This window comes from Balaenoptera physalus (genome assembly GCF_965194825.1).
Source record: "Balaenoptera physalus genome assembly, chromosome: 6".
In the NCBI taxonomy this organism is placed as follows: domain Eukaryota; kingdom Metazoa; phylum Chordata; class Mammalia; order Artiodactyla; family Balaenopteridae; genus Balaenoptera; species Balaenoptera physalus.
The window spans coordinates 91587523-91607196 of NC_138885.1; the positions used below are offsets into that span (position 1 = coordinate 91587523).

The window sequence follows — 19674 nt, forward strand, 5'->3', positions numbered from 1 at the left end:
CCCCTGGGAGAAGTGTACAGAACTCTCCTGAGCAGTCCCCCATCTGCAAGCACTTTTAACACAGGGCAGTAGAAAAACACCTCAATGGCAGAAAACGGCATCAGCAAGCATGAGATCCACAGAAGCAAAACTGCCATGATGGAGCATTGACCCTTACTGAACCCCCGCTGTTCCAAAAGGGGACAGGAGCCCACGAGGCCCATGGTGCCATGCTTTCTGAGCTTGGAGGTCTCACGGCTTGGGCAAGAATGGGCTTCGCCTGCTCTGTGCCCTAGACCCTGCAGCACTCTTCATGCCCCTAAGTCTGAGGTGGAGAAGTCATTCCATCTTGCCGTTGACAGGCTGGCTGTTCTCCTAGCCACCTCTCCTGGGAATCTGTGTCAATTCTGCCGGGGTGGAATGGGGGTGGGAGGGTCCAAATATCCTCCCAGGTAGATTTGTGAAAGAAGAGGCAAGTCATTCAGAGGCCCATCCAGAAGGGAGGAGGAAGGGCGGCATAGGGATGGGACCTTTGAACAGCACAAAGACTGGTACAGACGAGTTTCCCAGCAATCCCAATGGGCCATATACAGGAAGGATGTGAGAAAACTGGGAAAGGCTGCTGCCTCCCCATTGCTGTCCACCAAAAGCAGAAACTCAGCAACTGGAAAATCTTACATGCATTAGATCTAGATCTAAATCTAAAATCCAAATCTGAAAGTGCATTAGATCTCCCTTGTGCGTATCACTGAAAGCATTCTTCCACTTATACTCAGCTACTGGCAGCCAGCACACACACATACACACACACACACACAACACAAAAGCTGCCCTGTCAAAGGGAATCCCTCTTAGGGAATAAAGCAGTTGCCCCAAATCCCTAATCAACTGGAGCCAGATGGACCTGAGAAATCCTTGGCCCTGCCACTTATTAGCTGTGTGATACTAAGCAGGTTATTCAAGCTCTCCAAGCCTCAGCTTCCCCAATTATAAAATGAGAATAATAACCCTTTCTCCTAGGACTGACGAGGATTCAATGAGATGCTGAATGTAGGATTTGGCAGCGTTCCTGGAATGCTGTGTGCTATCCAGGGCAGCCCTAAGCCCCTCCACAGGAGATCTCAGACACATCTCTCAGGGCTGTGGCTCCTCTGGTGGGTAGGACTCCCTGGACTCCTGGATCACATTCCTGTTTGGGTCCAGAGTGCCCATTTTATAAAGAGACACAAGGAGGTTAACCGTCATGTCTACAAGTCTGGACTGAATCAACAGCCGGGGTATAAGAGATCCTGGATAGCTGCCAGTGTGGTTTTCCTCTCTGACACCAAGTGCTGTCTGTCCTCCACCAATTCCCCAACACCAACTGGGTGTCCAACAATTCAGTTCCAGCACTAACTACCCAGAGTTGGCGCAGAACCCACAGATCAAGGACTGAGTCCTATAGGATGGTCCCCACTTCAGATGCCAGTGCAAGCAGGGTACCAGTACTACCTACACTTCTGCCCAGACAAATACAAATTCAGGGGTTTCCACTACCCACCCTCAGGTTTGATAATGCCATAGAACAGCTCACAGAACTCAGGAAAGCACTTTACTATGATTATTACCAGTTTATTACAAAGGCTACAACCCAAGAATAGCCAAATGGAAGAGATGCACAGGGCAAGGGATGGGAAAAGGGGAGCCGAGCTTCCAATGCCCTCTTCATCCAGGCATGCTGCCTCCAGCCTGTGGATGTGTTCACCAACCCAGAAGCTCCCAGAACCTTGTCACTTGGGGCGGGGGGGCGGGGGTTGACAATGGACTTCACTACATAGGTGTCGTTGATTACATTATTGACCATTGGTGATTGAACTGCTCTCCCCTCCCTGGAGACTGGGAGATAGGGCTGAAAGATGGCACCCTCTGACCATGTACTTTGTTGTTCTAGTAATGAGCACCCATCCTGAAGTTATCTAGGCTCCCTCCATGAACCATCCCATTAGCATACAGAAGACAGTAAATTCCAAGAGTTTTGGGAGTTCTGTGCCAAGAACCAGGGCCAAAGACCACATCTCTTTTGGGTTTTATTATTTTTTTATTGACGTATGGTTGCTGCACAATATTATATAAGTTACAGGTATACAATGTAGTGATTCACAATTTTAAAGGTTATAATCCATTTTTAGTTACTATAAAATATTGGCTATATTCCCCATATTGTATAATATATCCTTGTGCCACATATTTACTTTTTATTATACCACATCTCCCCTCACTTGCATGGCCACCTTTCACCTAAACCATAGCCTACTCTCTACCATCATCCATGGGAGACAGCTTCTCATCTTGCTCCAAAAAAAAAAAAAAAATCTTTAAATCAAGCGCTGACTCTGTCTCCATTTGAAAGGCCTCCAGCTTCCCCACAGAGTTCTAAATTGACACACCCAAGAATCATCTGGCTGGGAGTTGAAGTGTGTTATTCCAGGTCAGCCGATGACTCACAAAGCTGGAACACCTACTCTCTAAATTTGGTATGAGAAGTACTCTCCTTAGAGGGAGCCAAAGGCCCACAGTGAATAAATACTATTATTCGCACCTACAAGCCTTGATGCCCCGGAGTGCCTCCAAGCCACCCTGGGCTTCCGGGCATCTCCAGACACGAATAAAGTCCCAATTCCTCCTCCTCCTCCTGGAAAGAAAAACACCACAGTTCCATTTGTCCAATTCAACAAACATGTATTTAGTGTCTCTGTGATTCAGACCTGCTCAAAGTTCTCTGCAGGACTCAGAGATGAACAAGACCAGGGGCCCCTCCTCTGAGAGACTCACAGGAGAGCCTGTCACCCCAGTATTTCTTTCCTATGGCTGCTGTAACAAAGTACCACAAGCTTGGTGGCTTAAAACAACAGATTTATTCTCTCACAGTTCTGGAGGCTAGAAGTTCAAACTACAGGTGTCAGCAAGGCCATGTTCCTTCTGAAGTCTCCTGGGAAGAATACTTCCTTGCCTCTTCCAGCTTACGGTGGCCTCCATCTTCACGTGACCTTCTTATAAGGATGCTAGCCAATGTCCTAGTGGGCCCGCCCTAATCCACGATGACCTCATCTTAACTAATTACACCTGCAAAGACTCCATTTCCAAATAAAGTTACGTTCTGAGGTTCTAGGTGGACATGAATTTGGGGTGTAGGAGGGGACACTATTCAACCCAGTACACCCCTGTAAGAGGAAGTGCAGAGGAAGGGGTCATTGATCCTTCCCAGAGGGGAATGAGAAGCATTCAAGGAAATTTTCACAGAATAGAGACTGGGGGTGTGGGTCTGAAGGCTGGGGAGCAGTCCAGGAAGAGAGAACAGCATCAGCAAGAGCACAGGTCAGGAAGGAGCAGCTGTCAGGCCAGACTTGGAAGCAAGGAGGGAAAAGACAGGGATGAATCTGGGAAAGTTCAAGAGACCAAATCCCAAAGGGCCTCGTATTGTGGTAAGGAGCCGGGCTTTCCCTTACAGACAATGGGGAGTTTTCACCCACCTTGCCCAGTGGTGAACCCTTCTTCCCTCCATGATTCCATTCAGTGGTCATTTGGGGGAACGCTTCCCGGGCTCCCCAGAAGCAGCTGGATCTGTTCTCCCAGGGCCCCTTCCGCCACATCCATTATCTCACAGAACATTCCACACAATAATGACTTGCTCTCCAGCCTGCTCCCCCCACTATGCTGTGAGCTATTTGAGGAAGAACCACGTCTTATTCCTCTTTACATGTCGAGCTGAGCACAGGTTGCCACATAACCTGTGCAAGCACTTACAAATGTTTAAGGAGCTGGTTGAGTGGTCAGCCAGAGAATTTAAGCAGAGGGATGACTTTCAAATAGTTGGAACCAATATGCACAACTCCCGAGGTATCCAAAGGGGCTCCTACTGAAACCAGTTTCCTAAGTAGGAATATTCTTTATAGGCAACTTTAGCACAAAACAGAGCTAAGCTTCAGAATCCTACCGGGAAAGCTTGCCTGTCTGCCCCTCCCCGCTCCATGCAACTGGTGTTGCACCACCTCATTTCTGACACTGAACCTCCCTAAACGCTGACTTGCACTAAGCTGTGCCCTCCGGGTTGTTTCTCTAGGCAGCTGCACTGGTTCATATCTACACCGATGGGTCCATATTGGTCACACACGGAGTCAACGAACTGGGACAAGGTATTCACACCAAAACGCTACAGGTGAGAGAAATAAAATTCATCTCTCTATACATTGTTGACATGACAGACATTTGGCACTAATTTTAGAGTCAGTGATGACTCCCTGTATGCAAACCCTAAGATCTTGACTATTTAGTTGGAAAATCTTCTTACATATGAAATAGAATGGCTGAGGTAGTGGAAATCCTACACGTGTGCAGATACCCCTGGAGCTTGGCCCAGGTTTATGGACGGAGATGGTTCTTAGTGAAAACACCATTGATGTGTCCCCAGAACACTGTGGTGGGTACACCGTGCAGGCTTACCTAGAGTAGGGGTTTCTCAACTTTTCTATTTTGAGACCAGTATGTATAATTTTTAAAGTTTGGACAATAATGTCAGGTGGCTAATGTATTGTTTTGAGAAGCAAGGACAAGTATTTCATCAACTGTCATCATCCTATAATTTTTAAAGGATATCTTAACACACACACATATACCCAAAGTAGGAAGATATAATCCCAGGATAAAAAAAAAAGAATAATCCTTTAAATTGAATAAATGTAACTTTATGACTAATTTACTAGTAATTTACTAATTACTAATTTACTAATTGTTACAGTGCACATCTGCAGCTTTTTACTATCCAGACCCTTAGCTCCTTTGGAATACCCCTCCCACATTCCATATAGTTCTGAAGGACTCCTCAATTCTGGTACCTTTTAACCTCATCCCCCTCCTGGCCCCAATGCCTGCCACAGATATATAGGCACAGGACCCTGGTCTGGCCAATCATAGTTCCTGAACACTGCTGGCTGCAGGGATTGGTCCAGGAAGAAGACACATGGCCAAGCAAGGCCAATCAACGTCCTTTCCTGGAACCGATGTGTAGATGTTAGGAGAAAGGAACTATTTTTCCCTTGTTGTAGTTCAGCTACTATGCTATAGGCCAGTGGTTGTCAGAGGCAATTCTGTGCCATGGATGAAATCTGTCTACGGTTGAAAATGACATGGCCATCGTAGAAAGAAAAGCAAATATGAGAGGCTGTGGGAGAATCCAGATGAGACCACAAAGCCCCTAGATACAGATATATGTGATACTAGCTCCTCCATCCTTCCCAGTTATGTGGACCAATAAATTCCTTTTGGATTTTCATCACCAAGAATTCATCAAATTGTCCTTTTTTTCTCATTTTGCATCTTTCTGGAGAAACTTAATCACTGAACCGTATTAGTCTGAAGATTGGCAAGTATGAACAGGTACATACCTGCAAACATCTAGAGAAAGTGTTTTTGCAAAAACTAAAACACAGTATCGGCCAAAACAGTGCTTTTTTCTTTTCCTTCCTTCTCTCCCTTTCTTTCTTTTTCATTTTTTCTTGATTAAATATCTTAATTTCCACATGTGTCTGCTAGAGAAATGGAAGGAAAAGCACAGAAAAGGAAAAAGTGAATAGCACATACTAGAGGAGTATAAGCAAGTGGGAACAAATAGAAGAAAAGAGGGAAGAAGCTAAAATTAAGGTGGGAATGAGGGCAAGAAAGAAGACAGGCCCTCAGTGTCCTTCCAAGTTCATCTGATAACCAATACCAACAGACTTAAGACCAAACTGAGTCAGTCAATCTAATCTCTGTCTCTCTTCCTGCCACTGCCACTAAGTAAATGGGAATAATCTCAACTTGGCCTATTCTCTACACATGTAAAATTTAGAAAAAAGGAAATCCTTAACATCCTAAATGCACTAAATTTGAATAGAAGAACTACTGTGGGATATTACCAAGAAAACACTTTAAAAATTAGCATGAGGCCCTACTAAAAAGTAGTTTTAATTCTTAAAAGACACATTATTTTAGGCTTTAAAGGATATTGTGGATGTAATAAAAATAGTAATTTTTTAATTAAGAAAAATAATGACTCAAGTCTTCATAGAAGTCCTTACCAGACTTGAAATTATTTCTTTTTCTCATAGGTGGCCAGCCGTGAATTAAAAATACCCATGTCGTACATGCACATCTGTGAAACAAGTACAGCCATGGTACCTAATACAATTGCTACAGCAGCATCCATCGGCTCAGATGTCAATGGCAGAGCCGTGCAGGTGCTTCCTCCTGTCTGTCTTTCCCTGGGTGCTTTCTCCACATCTCTGGTTTTCTGAGCTGGATATAGGCACAGTGGTTGGCTTCAGAGAAGTTATCTGTGTCACTGAACATAGGCTTGGGATCACCAAAATGCCAGGAGAGGGTGTTAGTTGGAGTAGGCTAAACTGAGGTGACAAATAGACCCAGAATATAATGGCTCCAACACAACAAAAGTTCTTTCTTGCACACAATCCAGAGGGAATATTCAGTCATTCGAGCATCCAGAGTGTGAGGGCAATTCCTTCATCTTCAACACATGGCTTTCAAGGTTGCCCTAAGCATCATCACTTGGGTGATCTGAAGGGAAAGAACATGGAGGCCAGACTTGGGAGGGATGCAAGTCACTTCCCCTCATCAGCCATTAGCAGAACCAGTCTCAGGCCATGTCCAACAACAGGGGAGGCTGGGGGAATGTAGAGCCGTGGGAAACCATGGCCCAGCTACTATGGAAGAAGGGGAGAATGGATTTTGGTGAACAAATTTTCTGTGTCCCTGGTAGACACAGAACAAAGAAATCTGGGTACCAAGTAATGCAGACCTGTGCAAGTTTCCCTTGACACAAACAAGTTCTTTCAGGCAGGTAGGCAGACAGAACCCCAGCCAGGTAGGTATGGTGCAATTAGTGTCTGCATTAGTAGAGTTCTACCAGAGTACTCATCCTTTTTCTTTGTACTTATTTTTCTAACTAATGTAAAAAAAGACTGCTAAATTTTCACTAGTTCAAAATAGAACCATGACTTCATATTCCTAATTCAAAGATCTGACTGCATGTACTTTTGAAGTAATATCTATTTGTCTTGTTTCTGTTATAAACTGTCCACTTTTTCCACTGGGACATTCTTGGGAGGCATACAGCCTCACTCCCAGGACACTGCACTTATATGCTACCAAGAGGAACCACTTTCAAATCCATCTTATCTTTGTGGAGACACCTCCTAGGGGCTCAAAAAACAGACTGTTTTTGCTCAGAACAAGGTGGGAAACCTCAAATTCATGAGGTCCAATTTTAGGTAGAATCAAACACAAAATAGGAACTGCTCTGTGTGTATGGAAGTTGTCAGCCCAGACTAGGCATTAATCCATCTTCTAGGGTTTGGGGTTTCTATATCAAGGATCATAAACTCGTGTGCTTCCCTGGTGGTGCAGTGGTTGAGAATCTGCTGGCCAATGCAGGGGACACGGGTTCGAGCCCTGGTCTGGGAAGATCCCACATGCCGCGGAGCAACTAGGCCCGTGAGCCACAATTACTGAGCCTGCGCGTCTGGAGCCTGTGCTCTGCAACAAGAGAGGCCGGGATAGTGAGAGGCCCGCGCACCACAATGAAGAGTGGCCCCCGCTCGTCGCAACTGGAGAAAGCCCTCGCACAGAAACGAAGACCCAACACAGCCATAAATAAATAAATAATAAATTTTTTTAAAAAAGTCTTAAAAAAAAGGATCATAAACTTTGTGGATCTAGGTTATTACAGAAACAAATTTAATTATTTTCTCACTTCACACTCAAAGCCAAGGCCTTCACTGCAGTGGTTTGATGACAGATGGATGAACAGACAAAAGACTGGACAGACAGTTGAACAATATTTCAGACCCAGAGGGATACTGGCGTGTCATTGTTACAGACTAAAGAGCACAAATTTGAATGAAAATAGGATGTTTTGTTCCATAGATCTTAATGGCTGGAAAATACGAAAGAAGGTATAAATCCAAAATGTAGAAAAAAAAAGAAGAAGGAATTAAGAACATGAATATTCTTAGAAAGGGGATCTGAGAGTAGAAATTCAGCTGAGCCCATAGTTTCACAGGAAGTGAGTGAGGAAGAGAAAACACCCTCTATAACTGATACTCTCCTCATGATCAGGGGCTGTGTTGGTATCGCCTCTGCATTCCCAATGTGTCAGTATCAGGCACCCCAAAAGCATTCACTGAACTGATCAATTGTCAACCAATATTCTTTCAAATCCTAACCACCACGCTCTTCTCTAATGAGGATTCACTTCTTTACTCCTTCAAGAATGCTTGTCAGATTCTTCTGAAACACCTTGAGCCCATCATTAAGAAAAATCCAGAAGGTACCTGCAAAGACTGGGTAAGTGTTCCACTCTGTCTGTTACTACAAATGAGAAAGCAAACCAAACCTGTGCTGAGAGCGCTGTGGTAGTGCACACACGCACCACGTAGAGTCAGACCTAGGAGTGGATTTCTGTGAAACGGCAGGATCACCAGGTTGATACAGCTGCTCCATGATGTGTCCCAGGTATGAGTGGAGAGAGAGCACAGGGAACCGCATCGCTGAGAGGAGGAACAGAAGTGTATGAAGAATTACCAGAGGCCTTACCTCTTTTCTTTCTTAAATAAGAAAGAAAAGACTGAGCCTTCCTAAGCCATAAAAATGTGATATTTGGGGAGGGAGGAAGAAAACTAAAATGCCTAATTGCTACTGAATATATCTCAAGGGAAAAGACTTGTTTAATCCAACTTTACAATGTCCTATATCTTATTTCATTAGAACAATTATCTCACACTTGCACACACACTTACCAGAGTTCTAACACTTAGAAATGAAGCTCCAAATATCTTGTGAACTAAGCCCCTACATCACAGATGTGCAGCAAGATTCTATTTTACTTGCTTAATTTAGATTTCTGAACTGAATCAGAAGGAAACTGTTAGTGCACTAGCTGAGGAGAAAAAAATATTAGGATGGGTTCTATTATTGGTAACAAAGCACCAGTAACAATTGTCAGATGTCAATTCTGATATACAGAATATTTTCCTTCTCACCTATCAGATGGTATGTTTATTTTATTCTGACTAAATATGCCCATTCTGCACATAGAAACTGCTTTTGAACAGAGTCAGTCTTTCAGCCACTGGATCCTCCAGGTAAAAATTACAATAATGCCTTGACTTGGCTAAGAAATTATGAGGCCATCAAATCACTCTGGGCCTCAGTTCCTTCATTTGTAAAATAAGTTGGTTTTTTTTTTTTATAAATTTTATTTTTATTTATTTATTATTTTTGGCTGTGTTGGGTCTTTGTTGCTGTGTGCGGGCTTTCTCTAGTTGCAATGAGTGGGTGCTACTCTTGTTCCGGTGTGCAGGCTTCTTATTGCGGTGGCTTCTCTTGTTGCGGAGCACGGGCTCTAGGCGCGCGGGCTTCAGTAGTGTGACTCATGGGCTCAGTAGTTGTGGCTCGTGGGCTCTAGAGCACAGGCTCAGGAGTTGTGGCGCACGGGCTTAGTTGCTCCGCGGCATGTGAGATCTTCCTGGACCAGGGCTCGAACCCGTGTCCCCTGCATTGGCAGGCGGATTCTTAACCACTGCGCCACCAGGGAAGCCCGTAAAATAAGTTTTTATTATGTGATCCTTAAGGTTCCTTCTAGGCCCCCAAATTCCATGACTTTGAATAGGCCTTTGAGCTATGTCCAAAGAAATATTAAATAATAAAAATACCCCTATTTGGTAAAAAAATAAATAAACATGACTTACGATGTCTAATCGTTATTTACTATTCTTTACTATGAGTAGTAATATCATTAGAAATAAGTTGCAACTCAATTTTACACATCTCCCTCTCTTTACCATAAAACTTTTCTATTTTGAAGCTCCTTGCTGGGCAAGAGAGATGGATAGGATGCTTAATTTAGACTTCTGAACTCAGTCAGAAGGAAATTGTTAGTGTATTAGCTGAGGAGAAAAAAATATTAGAATGGGTTCTATTGTTGGTAACAAAGCAAAAGAGATGGAGGGATGGATAGGATGGATAGGACGGTCATCACCAGGCATCCTGGGTGCAGTGCCTGGCAGCGGGAGGCCCTCAGTAGATGCACGTTAATTAAATGAGGCACAAAGAGGGGAGCTGATTGTCAAACGCAGGAAGTGTATGACATTAGTTTTACAATCAAATGAAACAAGCCAACAAACCACACACCCACACACACACACACACACACACACAGACACACACACACGTATAGAAAATCCTTATGAAGAAAGGAGGTAATGGCCAGCCCAGTGCCCTGTACGTAATAAGTTCCAAATACTTGAGTTCAGTTATCCAAGAAGAGGGCAAATCAGCCCTCTAGCTGGGTCCATCTTCCATTAATAAACACATCGAATTACCGGCCCTTTCTCACCAGCCCTGAATTACCATCAGTCCCCTATGAGTTTGGTTAGCGCAATCTAGGGGGTCCCTCTGGGAACCCTAATAAAAATCAATTGAGGTTTTCAACGTGCAGATCTAAAAGTCAAACCTTAAACCCTCAAGATGCAGACACCCTGTGAGGTCTGGACCGGAACAGATTGTTGGCTTCTCTCTTTTTGGCATCCTAACTGCAGCACAAAGCATATCCTCTTTAAAAATGGAGGCAAGTGTTAGTGTTGCTGTAAGGAGCTAGACTGTAAATATGGGTAACTTAAAAGCAGTCGCAATGAACATCAATCAAATCAAATGCTGTCATTAAAACTTTGGTAAATTTAAAACAAATCAACATTGTTTGCGCCCCCCTCCCAAGCTAAAGGGCTTTATTTCTTCCATCAGGGGCTACAAGGCCTTCGTGGACTGGGAGAAGGGAAAAGGAGACCCTTTTTCCTACTATGTCTATGGAGCAGACTGTTCCGAGGTTGAAACTGACCGCCTGACAGGAGCTCCCAAGGTAAGTCATTTGACAACTTTCCTCTTAGCAAGTAAAAACAACAGCAACAAAATTATGTTTACACTAATAGCCCAATTTCATTATGTAATACTTGTACAATAAGGACAAGATTCTTTCAATTCCATGGGAATGTCTAGAAATTCAGCTTTATCCTGAATTTCCACTCAGAAAGAAGTACAGAAGGAATTGCTCATGACAGCCTAAAATGCATTAAATTTTTTATTCCATTTCAGACAAAATTACTTTCCAAAGTTTTTTTTTTTTTCAAAAAATGGGTCTATTCCTAAAGGAAGGTCAAGTTATCTATCTGACTAGGTAATTTAGTAAATTGTCTTGAGTAAAAGTTTTGAAAGCACATAGCAATGTGATATCCCCCCAAAGTCAATTATCCCAAAGGTACTACTGGTCCTAAAGAAATAGACTGGGGGAGAGGGAAGGGCAGGTAATTAAAATAATTTTTGTGTTTACTATTTAATTGAGTATCCAAAAAAAAAAAAAACCCTTATTGGAGATAGGGAGTCATATTTAACCAAAAACTAATAACTTCCACCATAAAGGATAAACCCCAGGTACCATTCTAGAAACAGAGAGATTACAGAAACCTTAAATAGAATATAGTATAATCCAAAGTATAGGAAATTTACGGGATGGACCGATGACACATCTAAATTCCATACACTAATTATTCTAACATCACCTTGAACCATCTTGCCCCAAAATAGAAATGGTCAGTTCATGTAAAAATGGGAAGGACTTTGCAAATACTGACCTATAAATTTTATCAAAATGTCTTTTATTGCCCCATTGTTGGTTAACTTGCCCACTGCTTAAATATTACATAAATAAGATAAAAATACAATAAATGAAGGGATGTCTGGAGAGCAGCTGCCCTCACATTCCACTCAAGTTTATCCTTAGGACACATTAATATTATGTCTCCATCTTCATTCTAGATCATTGTGAAGAAGTAAACTCATGAAATTAGGATCACAGATTACTCACATGATTATTTTAAAACTTGTGTTTCTGGATGTTTTTCACGTCCTGGCACACATAGACAGTGATAATATTTGCACAGCATACTGTTGCAAACAAGGAAGTCATGTTGGCAGGCGACCAGCCTGGGTGCCCTGCCCCAGGACCTCCGAAAGCCTGTGTCAGTATCTTGGCACCCCTGTAACCCATTTGAGGCTCTACACTAGGTGGGAAGCTGTTTTTAGAAATCAACTAGCTGTCTGATCCTCCACCTTAAAAGGGATGTTGCCAGATTTAGCAAATAAAAATATAGGACTCCCAGTTAAATTTGAATTCCAGATAAACAACAAACCATTTTCTGGTATAAATATGCTCCATGCACTATATGGGACATACTTATTTTATCTGGCAATTCCACCTGAGGGTCCTGGTAGAAATCCCAGAAGAAATGAACCTCATGGAGATCTTCCAGAATTTGGGGTGCCAGAAAAGTTAAGATTTGGTCTTCCCTGTGCCTTCCTTATTATGGCTTAAGGTTCAGTCATTTCAGTATCACTTTGGTCCCTTGAAATAGTTTATTCTTTGAAGAGGCAAAACTTATTTTTTTTTCTTTAAAGGAATTCCTTTATTTTTATTTGTTATTTATTTATTTTTGGCTGTGTTGGGTCTTCGTTTCTGTGCGAGGGCTTTCTTTAGTTGCGGCGAGCGGGGGCCACTCTTCATTGCGGTGCACGGGCCTCTCACTATCGCAGCCTCTCTTGTTGCGGAGCACAAGCTCCAGACGCGCAGGCTCAGTAGTTGTGGCTCACGGGCCCAGTCGCTCCGCGGCATGTGGGATCTTCCCAGACCAGGGCTCGAACCCGTGTCCCCTACATTGGCAGGCAGATTCTCAACCACTGCGCGACCAGGGAAGCCCAAAACTTACTTTAAAGAGGAATCAGAGAAATGACAGGCCTTATTGCTGATGGCTATTTGTGGTGGTTGAACTAAACCATCTGAAGATTCAGCTAGTGCACAGCCATCTCTTCCCATTTTCCAATACCTATAATGCAACGTACACCAGGTTTCAACATGGAAATAAGTTGAAAACTCACTCTGGGGTGTGTCTAATCTCGTGCCCTATCCAGGTTGAGAATGGACGAAGGCTGGTCTCAGTGCCCATAGTAGGTTGTCTGAGAGGCCAATGGTTGAATCAAAAGAGAATTTCCCATTCAAAGAGCTAGAAAGTAGGAGCCCAGGTATTGGGCCTAAACAGTGAATGATGATGTTGGAACAAGCACCGGACGTTGGGGAGAAGGAAAGCCCAGAGATATTCCTGAGATAGACCACAGGCATATAGGGCTTTCTGTGGCTCCTTCACAGCCTGCATGCACATGCCCAGTGACACAACAGAAGGGCCAGATTCGTGTGATTTTTCTCAGGGAAGGAAGTAAATTGGTCTCAACATTCGCCCTTAATACACCCAAGATCTTGCAAATCCCCAAATTCATACAAGCCGCTGTGGCTACCTGATTTCCTCAATAAAACGGCAATAATACCACCTACAGTGAACCATTATGAGGACTAGATGAGCTCATGATTATATTAGAACAAATCCAGGCTGAGAATCAGATGAACAATCAGGCTCAATTATTTACTTAGAGACGCTCAAACACACCAACATGCCGTGGCTTTGGAGTCACTTGAGAGGAATCAAAACCACGAATGCAGAAGACCTTCTGGGGTCACTGACAGTCCTAGCACTAAATCTGAAGAGCTTAGCAGATGTCTTGTCACCTCTAATGTTGATGGGGTTCAATGCAGTACTAATTAACCAGCCCGAGTCCTGGAATAAATTGGGACCATTTGAATAAACCTTAAAATAGTATTTTTAATTCAAGTTCTCATGGTCAGGTAATTTTAACTCTGGCAGAAAATCAGAACAGACATCGTCATGGATGCATGTTGCAGTCTAAATCCGGCCACTGATATTGGGCAGGTAGGTGCTGGCCCACCAAGATGGGTGCCGCTTCCTGAGAGCCATTGTGGGGTATGTAAAGGCCTTCTAAAAACCACACAATGTCACAGAGCTTGACATTTTCCCTTCAGATTGAAGGTTCATTTATTCAGGGAATGGGCCTTTATACCACTGAAGAGGTGAAATATTCCCCAGAAGGTGTCCTGTACTCTCGAGGCCCAGATGAGTACAGAATTCCAACCATCAGCGATGTCCCAGAGGAGTTTAATGTCTCCATGTTGCCATCATCACAAACCCCACTAACCATCTATTCATCCAAGGTAAGCATCCAAACCTACTACTGCACAATGTGATGGATCAGGTAGCTTGGTAAATGAAAGCAGGTGGATGAAATACAAGATAACGGTCAACGGTTATCAGGACCCAATCCCGATAAACTGTTACAATTTGGAGATGAATCACCTAGAGAAAAGTGAGATTCAGAAAAGATAAATGATCTGCCCAATGGCAATCCTGGGATTTTATTTATTAATATTCTTTTTCACTGAAAACTCTAAAATTCAGCAAGAAGCTTTGATTTGATAGAATAACATTTTCACTTAAGACATTCTCACTTAAGAACCTGAAGACTGAAATATTAAATGGGATTGAAGGCACGATGCTACTGAAATCTTAGAAATCAGCGGCAGCATGGACAGAATCCCGGACTGAGGGCTCAGAAGACCTGGATTCCTGCCCAGCTCTACCAGTTCCCTATGATGTTAAGCAAACCACTCACCTCTGAGGGACCCAGAGTCCTCAGTCATACTGAGAAATGGATCTAAAGCAGCGTTTCTCAACTGGGGGAGGGGGGATATTTGGCTCCCACAGGGAACATCTAGCAAATGTCTGGAGACATTTCTGGTTGTCACAACTGGGGGAAAATATTACTACTAGTGGGTAGAGGCCAGGAATGCTGCTAAACGGCCTTCAATGCACCAGACAGTACCCAACAAGAAATTATCTGGTCCAAAATGTCAATACTGCCAGGATACAAAGACACCAACCCTGAGTAATTGCTAAAGTAGTGAAATTGCGAATTAAAGGTCAGAATTTGTTTGCACTGCTGTATGCAGATTATGTGAAAACTACCCTTGGAGTAGAAACTTCATTTAGGTTTGAGATGCATTGTTAAGTTTTTCTTTAAAATCCTTTGGGTGACTTCTTACTAGGGGTAGCAAATTGATAGCTTTTAAAAAATGAGTTCACATATATCTGCTGGAATTTTACCATTTCCAAACTGGATCCCACTTTCAGCCCAGAAACTCCTCTGGGCATATGGTAATGAGGGTGAAGGTATGGGGGTGGGGCACAAATTTGAAAGGAAAAACAATCAGCAGCACCTTTGGATCCTCACTGGGTTGGAAATCACTCAAAAGGGAAAAGGCAAAAGGAAGCTCAGAGCCCAGCTTTCAGTTGGACGAGAGTAATAAGCAGGCCCTTGAGTCCCTGTGTTTGCGGCCAGTCACTTACAGGCAGGCATTCAGGGAAACCACGGGTTTGCAGGTGCCTTCATGGAGTGCACTGTGTAATAATAAGAGGAACCTACCAGGTACCAGGCACTGTGCTAGGTGCTTTTGCACTTCCTGAACCTCGTGACACCCTGTAAAGTAGGTATCATTGCCTAAGTTTCACTGATAAAGGAACAGGGGCTCAGAGAGGTGATCTCACCCAGAGAAACACAGGGAGTAAGGGCCAGGATACAGACTCCATCTCTCCAGCTCAGGGGTTGCAGATTGGGGGCCCACTGGTAGAATCTAGCCTGCAGTGTTTTCAAAGGTCAGGGAATCTTACATTAAAATACGAATTTCTAAATTCTCTTGAAAAATGGGATGTTCTGGTAATTTGGACTACATTCCTGAAAAACAACAATTAGCTAGAGCTGAAGGACAGCTGCCCCTTTAGACAGGCCACAGAGTTATCACTACTACACCACAATTCCCACTATTCCTTATTGTCCTTCATCTGCCCACATCATTCATTTACATTACCTTATGGTTCCTTACATATGCTAAGCCTGCAACTCATCATCTGGTACCAAAGTGTGTACTCTTTCCTCTAGAGCACCTTGCCTCCCCTGACCCTGGAGTCATAATGCGGCTCATGAAGTTGTCCAGCTCAGTCCACTGAATGTGCTTTTTAAAATAGGGTATCGTCCCCTCACCCAACACACACACACACACACACACACACACACACACACCCCTTTCCTATAGAACGAAGATTTAACCCACACAGGATTTTTGAAAAGGGAAGTTCAGGCAATACTAGGATTTTTGAGTACTCAAGCTTCATTCAGTCAGTCAGTCAGTCAACAAACAATTATTGGAAATTATTGTGTGCAAGACACTGTGCTAGGAGTTGGGGATACAATGGTGAAAAAGATCTGTCCCTCACCTACAGTGGCTTGTGGTTTAGTAATAGAAGCTTCTAAAACAAATGTGTTTTTTTGCAGCATCTGGGAGTGTCTGGGGTGTTCCTGGGGTCATCGGTGTTCTTCACCGTCACTGACGCTGCGGCTCAGCACACAGAGAAGGAGACATAGCTGAGGACTTCACAGTGAAGAGCCCAGCGGCCCCAGAATGGGCTCGAATGGCCTGTGCAGATAGGTTCACAGAGATGCTATGGAATTACTGTTTATTTTCCTAAAAGGTGATTTTTCTACTTCCTGCTCCTTAGACCACTCAGGTAAATTTAAAAGCTAATGTGTGGGGCTTCCCCGGTGGCGCAGTGGTTGAGAATCTGCCTGCCAATGCAGGGGACATGGGTTCGAGCCCTGATCTGGGAAGATCCCACATGCCGCGGAGCAACTGGGCCCGTGAGCCACAATTGCTGAGCCTGCGCGTCTGGAGCCTGTGCTCCGCAACAAGAGAGGCCGCGACAGTGAGAGGCCCGCGCACCGCGATGAAGAGTGGCCCCCGCTTGCCGCAGCTAGAGAAAGCCCTCGCACAGAAACAAAGACCCAACACAGCCATAAATAAATAAATTAATTAATTAATTTAAAAAAAAAGCTAATGTGTGTCTAATCAAATTATAAGAGCACATTATAAGATATAAGCTAATCAAAGTACAAGATGATAAAAATAAATCACACAAATACCTTTAGTACATGTCGTAATTTTAACTTTATAAAAAGCATTTCCCTATCTGTTATGTAATTTGATCATCTGGGCAATCCTGTAGTAGGATAATTTATGGTGCCTCAAAAACTAATAGCTAAATGTGAAATAACTGACTGATTTCACAAAACTGTTCTAAGCATTCCCTCCCTCTGTCCTACCTAATCTATCCAATTCTTCAACAAAAACAAACACAAAAAATAACCCAGATCATGGAGAAGTATTTGATAATGCCACTTTCCATGTTTCCTATACAAATATAGAGTACACACAGTCTGTCCTTCATTTAGGAAACATGTTATCTCATGACCCGCTGCTGCTTTTCTACTTCATTCCATTTCATGACAGTGCCTCCCAGCCCGGGGGCGAGGACTCAGGATCCATCTGCTAGATACACATGCACACAGCAATGCCAACCTGCTGACCGTGGCAGACACACAGCGTTGGGTAGGTCACTGAGCCCACCCTGTGTGGATTTCTTCATAGCTTCTTAATATCAACAATAACGGTAGTTTGCATTGACTGAGCACTGCACTCAATATTTTACAGATTATCTCATTACTCATTCCTACAACTCTATCAGGTAACTATGATGATTTTCTTCATTTTACTATTGAGGAAACTAAGGTATAGTACTTTACCCAAGGTCAAGATTCAAGCTCAGACCGTCTGGCTCCAGTAGAAGTATATTGCCTCCTAGAGAGAAAAGAATTGATTCTCTACTTCTTAAAAGAAATGTGTATTTTCATATCTATATTAAAAGAAGCCCAAATACTTAACTGACCTCTTCAAAACAGCCAGCCGTAGAGTGAAAGAATAAAGTGACCCAGGATTTAGGAATATTGCTTAAAGGAATATGTCATAATTACTCATTTCCTTTCCCTACATGATCCAGTCCTCTTCCCATCTCCAGATCTGACTCAGCATTTCTTGGACTCCAATAATACTGACCACCCAGGATTTTTCTCTGTCCCCTCAGGCTGACGCTCAGCTGATTGCACTGACCACAGAAAGAATTCCAATTACCTGCCTTGGGCCAGTCCCTCCTCAGATGGCCAAGACCAGGGAATCAGCCCTCCTCCACTCCGGAGCTCCTTCTCTGGGCTGATTTTGGCCTGGAGAGCCATGTCTGCCTATTCCCAGCAGCACCAGTGACATGGTAACTGCAGAATCGTGTGATCTTCACCCCAAAAGCACAAGCACTTCTGACCTTTAAACAAAAGTTCTTGATTGTCTTTGGCAGTAATAAATATCCTTTTCTGGAATGGGGCAGGTTAGGGAACCCAAAAAACACAACACAACAGAAAGATACTTCTAATCTTCTTTTCTTGCCTGGGCTCAACATTTTCAGTCCTCAATTGTCCCTGCTTTCAGAAAATTAATTCCTTTGTTTCCAAGATTTCAGGCCATTTTTCATAGTCCAACGGTCTGGCAAAGTCACTCTGTCACATGCAACGGTAAGAAGTGAATCGCTTTGATTTCATTCACTGTTTGAAACTCAGCCTATCGGCTACCTGGTCCATGTAATGAGGCCATATTTTCTCCCCAGTCTGATGGTTTCTTGATAAGATTAGTTAAATGTCTTCATGGATATAAATCATCTACTAATTTGTACACCCACCAATCAAATGCTCAGAGTCAATGTGAGAGTAATCTACCATTTTCTAAAATACTCATAAATGGATGCATGGCCTCTAAATATCACCTCTTATGTTATAATCTATATTTCATATTATAAACCTCATTTTTGTAACAAGTATTTTTTATCTTCATAAAAGTCACACATGTCCATTATGGAAAAATTAGAAAACGCTGAAAAGAATAAGATGAAAGTTAAAATCACCCATAATCCCACTCACCAGAAAGAGCCATAACCATTTTTGGTGATATATATATACACATACACACACACACACACACATAAACACATTTTTAACCATATTTTAATTCTTACAGGTTTATATGTACAAAATATCTTATTTATGTATTCATTTTACAAAATTGGGATATCCCTGACATAAATGTTTAAAAAGATTTGAACAGTTTAATTGGGAGTTACTCAGTTGAGCCTTCATCCACAGGAAGTCTGGATTGAGAAGATAATTTTCCCATGCAATATCACTCAAAAATATAGTTGCTTAAACCCAAAAAGAAAATACCTGGCCAAAGTTGTTTATCCCCAAAACTCATAATCTTTATTTATGGCCACTGGAATAAGTTTTGGAGGCAAGAGCAGGGCAGAAGTTTTAACTTCTTAATAATAAGCCTCTTGTTATTAAGGCTACTTAGAACATGTTGAGAAAGACCATTTATCTTTCATTCTCATCCTGACCCACAATATTCCTAGCCATTCCACTGACCTCACATATATTTGAATCAATGAGAATATAGGCTTCTTCAAATTCTTGACAAGACTTCAGTGAGCCAAGCGTTTCTCTGTTCTGGCCTGCAGATCCCCTCTCCTCAGCTGTACACCAACAGAGGAGAAGCCAGCCTTGAGTGGGGCCTCCCAAGAGAGACAAAGAGGAGGAAGTCCTGACTCTTAATTTAACAGAGAGAACCAGAAACACACAAAACATAGATTCTTCTGCCACTTCCTGTCACAGGAAATGTCAATACTCCTTCATCCATATAGTAACACAAACCAGAAACCTTGGACT

General features: G+C 42.9%; 1 protein-coding gene across 1 annotated transcript in view; it reads left to right on the top strand.

Moving 5' to 3' along the window:
- LOC309662241 (aldehyde oxidase 2-like) overlaps positions 1 to 19674 on the top strand; it is a 75341-nt gene that overhangs the window by 44752 nt on the left and 10915 nt on the right. Inside the window, 10 exon segments of the mRNA XM_082464714.1 lie at positions 4079 to 4174; positions 6102 to 6230; positions 8281 to 8359; positions 9106 to 9118; positions 9120 to 9152; positions 10810 to 10924; positions 13812 to 13877; positions 13988 to 14176; positions 16351 to 16414; positions 16417 to 16517. Coding sequence (XP_082320840.1) covers positions 4079 to 4174; positions 6102 to 6230; positions 8281 to 8359; positions 9106 to 9118; positions 9120 to 9152; positions 10810 to 10924; positions 13812 to 13877; positions 13988 to 14176; positions 16351 to 16414; positions 16417 to 16517 — 885 coding nt within the window.